General features: G+C 36.0%; 3 protein-coding genes across 4 annotated transcripts; all 3 read left to right on the top strand.

The window, feature by feature from the left end:
- Positions 1-1,593: 1,593 nt before the first annotated feature.
- On the top strand, positions 1,594-3,231 carry LOC132795606 (farnesol dehydrogenase-like). Of its 2 annotated transcripts, XM_060806402.1 has the most exons (3): positions 1,594-2,280; positions 2,334-2,919; positions 2,984-3,231. In XM_060806402.1, exons 1-3 carry the CDS (start codon positions 2,174-2,176, stop codon positions 3,158-3,160), a joined length of 870 nt encoding a protein of 289 aa, XP_060662385.1. In that variant the 5' UTR covers positions 1,594-2,173; the 3' UTR covers positions 3,161-3,231. The 2 variants fall into 2 exon arrangements, with proteins under 2 accessions (XP_060662385.1, XP_060662386.1); XM_060806403.1 differs by having other exon boundaries at positions 1,594-2,919.
- Positions 3,232-5,064: 1,833 nt separating this feature from the next.
- LOC132795920 (farnesol dehydrogenase-like) lies at positions 5,065-5,999 on the top strand. Its single transcript, XM_060806882.1, has 2 exons — positions 5,065-5,689; positions 5,747-5,999. Exons 1-2 carry the CDS (start codon positions 5,114-5,116, stop codon positions 5,921-5,923), a joined length of 753 nt encoding a protein of 250 aa, XP_060662865.1. The 5' UTR covers positions 5,065-5,113; the 3' UTR covers positions 5,924-5,999.
- Positions 6,000-8,701: 2,702 nt separating this feature from the next.
- LOC132795607 (farnesol dehydrogenase-like) lies at positions 8,702-9,664 on the top strand. Its single transcript, XM_060806404.1, has 2 exons — positions 8,702-9,327; positions 9,391-9,664. Exons 1-2 carry the CDS (start codon positions 8,752-8,754, stop codon positions 9,565-9,567), a joined length of 753 nt encoding a protein of 250 aa, XP_060662387.1. The 5' UTR covers positions 8,702-8,751; the 3' UTR covers positions 9,568-9,664.
- Positions 9,665-10,217: the final 553 nt, after the last annotated feature.

The raw sequence follows: 10,217 nt of genomic DNA, 5'->3' as shown, positions 1-10,217 counted from the left end.
TGGTTGTAGCCACACATAGAGAGCTGCTCATATTCCGCACAAGTCGGTGGCCATAGTCAATATCACTTTATAACCCAGCAGCAGCAGCAGCAGCAGCAGCTCTTTACTTAACAAATATTTGAACTTGTGCCAGGTCAATACCTTCTGCGCACACACAAAGGAGATGGTCTTTGTCTAGTAGTGGATTCGAGTGTGCGAAGGGAATAAGTAGTTTTATAGGCTGCGCTTAGAAGAGAGCTAGAGACAAGGGTCAGCAACAGCAGCAGTTCAGTTTAGTTGAGTTGAGTTCAGTCAAGATATCTCTGGACAATTTGCGAATACAACGAAGGCACGTGGCGCGAATGCTTGCCACGCAACTGTTTGCTGAGCCCTGCCACCGAAGTGGGCCAAGAAATATTCATAGTTTGCACACACACACTCACAATTCAAGCAGTCAACAAGCAACGAACGTACGGGAAAAATTCTTATTGTTTTCTTTTTTTCTTTTTTGTACATTTGTGGCATTCGAATCATCACATGCAAATTGCTTATGCATATGCAAATAATATACATTTGTTATTAATTCAATAATGACTTGCTTACCGACTCAACTTGTCGTTAAATAATTGGCCACTTGAGATTGCGAGGTAGTAATCGCAAAGATACCCTGTGATTACTAGAAGAAATGCGTTTATAAAATTATTCATTTATAGAAATTTCGAAAAGAAAGAAAGAAGAAAATAAGAATTTTAGGTCGATTACAATTGTAGAATATATTAAACAATTCTGTCACTTCAATTTAATAAAGAATAAGGAGAAATACATTCATAAACATATCAATTTATATAAATTACTTTGGTTCTCAGTATGGTATATTGTTAATATAGTAAGATATCGAATGACCAAAAGTGTTTGGTATATTTCAGAATTTTTAATTATTTGAAGAAATGAATTTATAAATAAATCAATTTATATAAATATCGATTAAAATGTATGTATTTTTATATTAAGTTTGTGCTTTCAGTTTTAGTAAACAAATTTTATACGGATCTAAAATTTGTTAGAAAGCTCTACTTTGATTGGCAATCGGGTATATTTTCAATATATGGTATATTTTTAATGTAGTAATTTGTTTAAGTAGCAAAAAATAGACTTTGGTATATTTTAGAATTTTTTAAATAAATATATCAATTTATATAAATTCCGATTTAAGTTTCAATATTTTTATATTTAGTTTGTGCTTTCAGTTTTATTAAACAGATTGTTATAAGCTGACACTTACAGGGTATACAAACCGCTATTAACTATTATCTCCACTCAGGTAGTCGCTTGAGAAGTCATGCTCAAGTTAGTAGCTGATGCTTAGGCTGAAATGCGTGACCTGGATAATTTATAGTTATTTACATATTCAGTTGTCACTCAAACTTATCAGCTTGCTAAGCTAAGCTATGAGTATGAAAGCACAAGTAGTACTTAAAGTTGAAGTGGTAGATAGACGAGCAGTTATTATCTCTTTAACTGATAGTAGTAATCAGTAATATGGCAACTAACAAAAATACCACTTGACTTTCTGACTTTCTGACTTACTATTATTCATTGTTCTTTTGCTAACGAACAGTCGTGTGTGCTCGACTGTGAAATACGTTACGTGCTAAGCCAATTTATTTCACTGCTTAAATGAAATGCTGAAAGTAGCCTTAACGACATCATTAAGAACTACTGAACAATCGAATTGTGGATTGGATGATTGGAATAATCATTCGAAAAAATAAAGAGCGACAAGCAATTAAAAGCATAAGCTGCTCCCCACTTTATACACGTGTTTATTGTCAATTTGTTTACACATAAATGCCAAATAAAATGCAAAAAATATAATTCAATTCATGACACGCGCTGAAAACAAAGACAATGAATTCTTAAACATTTTGATTGCCAGCAAATAAACGCTATTCATACACAACAACATCTACAAATGCTCACGTCACATAACATTTCTATTAAGATTTAAAATACAAATACTGATAAGTGCTATAGAAAGGGAAAAGAAAAAAAGAGATTCATTATATAGGTCAGCAACTAAAAATGGAGCGTTTCGTTACAATGCAACTCTCTGAGAATCATAAGCAATAACTTACGCCCATCGGAAAGCGTGCTCTGTTTATAAACTAGCTTAATTAATGCAATTGAAACTAACATGTGCACATATTCGCGACCCAGCAATCAACTCAAAGCAACTCGCTCTCCGATCATACATACAAGTATAAAAAACATCAAGCGAACTCAACAGATGCTCAGACACACGTAAGTTTTTCGCCCAGTTGGTTGTCGATTATCATAAACAGCATCAGCATCAGCATCAGCAACATGGATCGTTGGCAGAATCGCGTTGCCGTCGTCACCGGGGCCAGTTCGGGAATTGGCTCGGCGATCGTCGTGGACCTGGTCAACGCTGGCCTTATTGTGGTAGGACTGGCGCGACGCGTGGAACGTGTGAAGGAACTGCAAAAGTTAGTCCCAGCTGGACGCAGAGACAAATTGATTCCAATCCAATGCGATGTGGGCAATGAGGCCTCAGTTAAGGCGGCATTCGATGCGATCGAGCAGCAGCTGGGCGGAATTGATATACTGATCAACAATGCTGGCACTCTGCAGGATGGCCGACTGGTGGATATGCCCATCTCACAGGTCCAGCAAACTGTGCAGACCAACATCATGGGCATTGTGATGTGCACTCAGCGAGCCTTTGCCTCGATGAAGAAGCGCAACTTCGATGGTCACGTGGTGCTCATCAACAGCATTCTAGGCCACAAGTTGTTTGGACCCACGCCTGATGTTGCACCTCAGATTAATATGTATCCTCCGAGCAAACATGCGGTGACCGCCATGACCGAGATATATCGCCAGGAGTTCATGGGTCTGGGCACTCGCATCAAGATCACGGTAAGCTGCTCACTCGGCTGCTTTGCAGTAAGATTTCTCCCTGACTCATTTGACTTACTTGCAGAGTATTAGTCCTGGCATTGTGGATACGGAGATATTGCCCGATGGTGTGCGCGAAGCAGTTCAACAGACGATGCTGAAAGCCGAGGACGTTGCTCAGGCGGTGCACTTTGCATTGGCCACGCCCCCACATATGCAAGTCCACGAGATGATCATCAAGCCAGTGGGCGAACTATTTTAATTTAATATATTTGTATATTTCATTTCACTTAAAAATGCACGCATTGCTATTGTTTTTTTTTTTGTATCACCTGCTTAAGCTCACCTTGCAATAAAGTTGAATAGAATTAAAATATAATATAAAATGTCGACTTTATATAACAGATGCTACCTGAGTCTTAATTATCTCATTGCAGCGATAATCAACTCATTAACATTTCACATCTTGCTAAGATAAATGAACACAATAAAAATTACCTTATCACATATTAAATATTTCAATGAATCATAATCTTTTTTTCTAGCAAGATTGCGCTCGTATTTTGAGGTACACATTTGTTGTGTGTTTAAAGTTGTTTCTTAACTGCATGTAGGTTGAAAACTCTGTGCTCATTAAAATATATTACATACATTCTTGATCTGCATAAAAATCCATCTAAAAGATAGATCTATAATGTTCTGTAGATAGCACTTCCTTTTTTGCAAACTGATATATTTTGTACTATGTATACAATATCCAAAGTGGCATCCAAAGCAAATAATTATAATTTAAAAAAAAAAAAGTACACTATGTATCCAAAATGTCAATTCGACATTATTAAAAAAACTATAATTATAATGAACAGAAACTTTAATCTATGCTAACATTCCTTTCGACTGAATATTGAATTCTGCACTTTGAAATCATCTAGAAAGGGTGGGTCTCCAGTTTTGTGAGATTTCTTGAAGTTAGATAAGATGTTGGGCAAAAATATATAAGCAAAATATTCTGTTTACGATTAGATTATATTTCATGTCTATCGCTGTTAGGTTGACTGCTTGCCACTTATGTATGTACTATATGTATGCGAACTTGGGACTTAGACAAGTTAAAAATGCCTATACGAATGCTATTACAAAACATAAGTATTGAATATGATATATGTAGAAGCTTTAAAGTTATTTTTATTAAGCAATTCATTTATTTTCATTTTTTATTTCCCATTATACAAAAGTATTAAATACACATTTAATTCGAGAGTTATCTTAACAAACCTGTTTGCTCATTCCACTTAATATATTTTCTTATCAAATTTAATCACCTCACTCTATAAAAAAATCTGTCAATGACTGATAAAAGTCGACTAAACACTGTGAAATTAATTAGCTGAATCATATTTCATCAATGAATAGCTTTATATGAACAATCTCATAAATTTTATGTTTTATCAATTGTACTTTATAATCACAACATTATTACGTCATCAGATATCACAAATTAGCTTCAGCAAACAATTACTTTGTTTTGCAGCCGTAACGATTTTTGTCGCTTTCAGTGTAGATGAAAACTTCACTTTGTGTCGTCATCATGACAGAGTAGAATTTAAACTTGGTGAAATAGAAACAAGTTAAAAAGCTAAAGTTGTGAATACTCGACTGTGAAATACCCGCTAATCATATTTAACAAAAGCAAACTTGTGCGACCGTCAAAATATACTAAAAAAATATTTAAAGGTATATACCACTACATTAAAAATATACCATATAGTCTAAAAAATAACAGATATTCCACCAAAGCAATTAGATTGCCTTCTAAAATTTCGTGTTGTAGTTTTTATTGGTTAGGAATTACTCTCCTGTATTCTCTAAAAATTAGGTGTTGAAACTGATAAACAGACAGACAGACATGACTATATCTTCTCGGGCTGTAAATACCTCATTCTGTCTTTTTATTTAAATTTGCTGATGGTACATCGTTATAATTCCCTTCTACCCTATAAGTAGCGGGCATAAAATACTCATCGAAGTGACGAGAACAACACTCATAAGTTCAAGTAAACCTTTTATCAATTATTACGTATATTCACACCGTCATTGTTTGCCGTGATTATAAACGATTAATGATCAAGCACAATAAATAACTATAAAACCAGTTGGATGTATTCAGTGGAATCACAGTTCGACTAGAACATTTCGACCTTACTGAGCAAATATCATGGATCGTTGGCAGAATCGCGTTGCCGTCGTCACCGGGGCCAGTTCGGGAATTGGCTCGGCGATCGTCGTGGACCTGGTCAACGCTGGCCTTATTGTGGTAGGACTGGCGCGACGCGTGGAACGTGTGAAGGAACTGCAAAAGTTAGTCCCAGCTGGACGCAGAGACAAATTGATTCCAATCCAATGCGATGTGGGCAATGAGGCCTCAGTTAAGGCGGCATTCGATGCGATCGAGCAGCAGCTGGGCGGAATTGATATACTGATCAACAATGCTGGCACTCTACAGGATGGCCAACTAGTCGATATGCCCATCTCACAGGTCCAGCAAACTGTGCAGACCAACATCATGGGCATTGTGATGTGCACTCAGCGAGCCTTTGCCTCGATGAAGAAGCGCAACTTCGATGGTCACGTGGTGCTCATCAACAGCATTCTAGGCCACAAGTTGATTAGTCCTATTGCTGGCAGTGCTCCACAGAACAATATCTATGCACCCACCAAGTATGCAGTCACTGCCTTGACTGAAATGTATCGCCAGGAATTCCTGGGTCTGGGCACACGCATCAAAATTACGGTAAGACTGTTAAACTTACTGCTTGACAATTGTTGCAATGATTTATATTTCTTTCAGAGTGTCAGTCCGGGGGTTGTGGATACAGAGATAGTGCCAGATTACCTTCGTGATTCGGTTAAAGATACTATGCTCAAGGCAGAGGACATTTCACAGGCAGTGTTGTTCACCATTTCCACGCCTCCTCATATGCAAGTGCACGAGATCACCATTAAGCCAGTGGGTGAACTTGTATAAGATGCTATTTGTTTATATTTTTTATTAATAAGCTATACAATAAAAATTATCTTGTCACACATTTAATTTTAAACGATCATTTTATATTGCTGCTTAGGGAAATCAAGTTTTATTTTAATAAAAAAAATTATACAACTCAATTTAACTAATCAGCTTTTCATTTAGCTATAGATTTTCTTGAACCTTAAATACTACAACAAGTAAGAAAGCTGCAGTCGAGATATTGCGGTATAAATTTTAAAATATACCAAATTAATATACCGCAAAAATACAAAAAGAAAACCAAAAGCTATTTTAGGTATATATAATACATTAGAAATATACCATAGAGTGTAAAATATACCAGAATGTCAGCCAAAGTTTCTAAGATCCGAAGTAAGTAGACGTTTTCCCTATACAAAAGATATTCTTTAATATCTTCGACCTTTTATATCTGCTCGCATCCAAAATTTCAGGAATCTATAAGATATTATTGTATGTACCAAAATTCGCAGAAGGATGAATGTTCAGATCAAGTTTGCTTCAAATGGTATTTAGTATATTTTAAGAATAGTAACGCACTGTTTTGCTTTTATTCGAAATGAGTAGCGTTTATCTCACAGTTGAGCACACTCGAATTTAGCGGCTATATCACAATCGTGCGCACTCGACTATATCGTACTTTCTATCTTATTGATATATGTTAAAATATAAATTTAAAATTAGCCTAAAAATATGCTACAAAATTCTGGAAGTTAGTAGAACTGTCCGGAATCATTATTTTCGTGGTTCCAAGTTTATATTTTTCTCGATTCGGTTATAGGCATTTCATTAATATTATTAACCAAATAAAGTAGAGTTGAATTTATTTAATGTTAGTTAATAAACAGAAAAGGCAGTTGAGTTTACAAACTGAACACTTTTTAGTCTTAAAATAAATACCGTATGTCAAATAGTAATGCTGAATTTAAAAGTAACAATAACAAGCGTAGTTTTAAAACTATAACGAAAAAAATTACTTTTGTATCAGCAAAAAAGGCATATTTACTAGGTGTCTTAGTTGCTTTGACAGAAAATGAGGTATATTTTGAACTCTATGGTATATTTTCAATGGTTCTATAGCAATGAACCAAAAACCTTTGCTAATTTTCTGTGTTTGGAGGATTTTATGAATAATACCGTACTATTCTGCTTTTTTCAAAATGTGTAGCAGGTATCTCACTATCGATACAATCGATTGTAGCTTTCTTACTTGTAACTCTTACCGTATGGTAACAAACATTAATGCTGATGTTAAGAATACGGAATTATCGAAAGACTGATATAAATTTGGAGTGTCTATTAAAAGCTCTCTCTACCTCTGACCATATTTATAGAACATCCTTAATAGATATTTTGTGAAGTCTAGTGTTAAACTCATAGCTTAGTCTTCTGGACTTTGAAGTTGAATATTTTAATTATTCATATATTTTCCTTTATTTCAGTTATCTTAATACACAACCGTTTAAAAATTTCGAAAGTTAACGAAATCAAATCAAACTTTAGAAAATCTCAAGCTACTCTTAAATAATAAATATCATTAGCCAATAAAATTAAAAATAATGCATTTAATTTGCTAAATTATTTTCATAAAATGTAGAGAATCACAAACCTGATATATAGAATCATTTAACCAAGAATGCCTATTTTTATACTCGCTACCCATAGGGTAGAAGGGTATTATAACTTTGTGCCGGCAGGAAATGTATGTAACAGATAGAACGAGGCATCTCCGACCCTATAAAGTATATATATTGTTGATCAGCGTCAACAGCCGAGACGATCTAGCCATGTCCGTCTGTCCGTCTGTGTGTCTGTCTGTCTGTCTGTCTGTCTGTCTGTCTGTCTGTCCGTCGGTCCGTCTGTCCGTATAAACACCTAGATCTCAGAGACTATAAAAGATAGAGCTATAATTTCTTTTCGACATCATTTGTTATGTTTGCACGCAGATCAAGTTTGTTTCAAATTTTTGCCACGCCCACTTCCGCCCCCGCAAATCAAAAAAATAACAAGCGTAATTTTAAAGCTAGAGTAGAGATTTTGGTATATACAATAACTACTATAGTAGTAATGATTCCTGAAAATTTGGTTGCGATCAGATAGAAATTGTCGAAGTTATTAAAGAAATACTTTTGTATGGGTAAAAATGCCTACTTACTATGGGTCTTAGTTGGTTTGGCTGGCAATCTGGTATATTGTGCCGTCTATGGCATATTTTGAATGCGGTACTATATCGATGTACCAAATATACAATTTGGTATATTTTTTAGTATTTTTGTAGTATATTCGGTATTTTTTTGAGGAAAAAATACCGCAAAGTATATTTCTTTTATTCAAAATGGGTAGCGGGTATCTCACAGTCGAGTACACTCGACTGTAGCTTTCGTACTTGTTTTTTTATTATCATAAGTGCAAAAATGTCTACAGCCATACGTCATAAAATATCAGCAATTAGATTTGGCAAACAAATATTTTGTTTTCATTACGTAGCGATTTTCTCGTCATTAACGTAGGAAAGGTGCATTGTGTGTCGTCATCATGACGCAGTTATATTTCGACTATTAAAACTAGCAAAAATACTCGTAGAACTGACCAGAATAACACTCATGAGTGTAAAAGTATAACCTTTTATCAATTATTTCACTCGCAATCACGTTTGCCGCTTAACGTTTGTCGTGCACCCAACTGGTTTGATGAGAACACACAAAGATTAAACAAACAACTACTTTTCAGCCACTATAAAAGCAGTTAGTTGATCGCTTTCCAAGCACAGATCGACTTGAACATTTCGACCTTACTGAGCAAATATCATGGATCGTTGGCAGAATCGCGTTGCCGTCGTCACCGGGGCCAGTTCGGGAATTGGCTCGGCGATCGTCGTGGACCTGGTCAACGCTGGCCTTATTGTGGTAGGACTGGCGCGACGCGTGGAACGTGTGAAGGAACTGCAAAAGTTAGTCCCAGCTGGACGCAGAGACAAATTGATTCCAATCCAATGCGATGTGGGCAATGAGGCTTCAGTTAAGACGGCTTTCGATGCGATCGAGCAGCAGCTGGGCGGAATTGATATACTGATCAACAATGCTGGCACTCTACAGGATGGCCGACTGGTGGATATGCCCATCTCACAGGTCCAACAAACTGTGCAGACCAACATCATGGGCATTGTGATGTGCACTCAGCGAGCCTTTGCCTCGATGAAGAAGCGCAACTTCGATGGTCATGTGGTGCTCATCAACAGCATTCTCGGGCATAAATTGTTTGCTCCCACGGCTGGCAAAGCCCCAGAGTTTAATGTATATCCACCCACGAAACATGCGGTCACGGCATTGACTGAAATGTATCGCCAGGAATTCCTGGGTCTGGGCACTCGCATCAAGATCACGGTAAGGTGCTGAGAACTGAGTGTTAAGAACTGTTCTAAATGTGTCAATTAAATTTGTTTTTAGAGTGTGAGTCCTGGTGTTGTGGATACGGAGATCGTGCCGGATGAAGTGCGTACTTCGGCTAGTGATACGATGCTCAAGGCAGAGGACATTTCACAGGCAGTGTTGTTCACCCTTTCCACGCCTCCTCATATGCAAGTGCACGAGATCACCATTAAGCCAGTGGGTGAACTTCTATAAGCTGGTTTCTATTTTTTTTTCATTTTTTTGTATGTATTGTATAAATACTTTTTTTTGTGTTAATAAATAATGTACGTTTTACATTTGCATAAATTATAATAGAAAACACATCAATCAACTCGTTGTTTTTCTTTAAACGGAAACTTGTTATCGTCGCATGCAATGTCAACGCGGTTAATACACTTCAAGCGTATTTGATCGATAGCATTACGAAATCGAGACGCCTCTTGACTGCTTAATATTTTTTAACTTCATTAGTTGCAATCTAAACAATTATCTGTTCAAACAATATACATTTTGTTCATTTATATTTCAAATGCTGATATCAGCAATATCAGTCAATTTCTTTTATAAATTATCAAAGCTTTGTTGTTATCTATGTCATATAAATAATATTTATTAGTATTTCCTTGTCTTCTCCCATTTACAATCAAATACTTGAATACCACTTCACTTTCAGCAACAAAGTTATATACCTGATAACTAAAGCACTCATCCGAAAAGAAATTATTTTTAGTAATGCAGCTGAACCTATAGTTAGCGTATAGAAAAGTGTCTGTCATCATCAGGTATCTTCAGTTTTGTAACTAATAATTTGAAGCAGACATGAGGCGGTTAATAATAATTAGTAAGAAAGCTAGAATCGAGTG

The sequence above is a fragment of the Drosophila nasuta genome, chromosome X, assembly GCF_023558535.2.
Source record: "Drosophila nasuta strain 15112-1781.00 chromosome X, ASM2355853v1, whole genome shotgun sequence".
NCBI lineage: Eukaryota > Metazoa > Arthropoda > Insecta > Diptera > Drosophilidae > Drosophila > Drosophila nasuta.
Note: the sequence above shows the minus strand (reverse complement) of the source record. Positions and strands in the feature narration are given on the sequence as shown.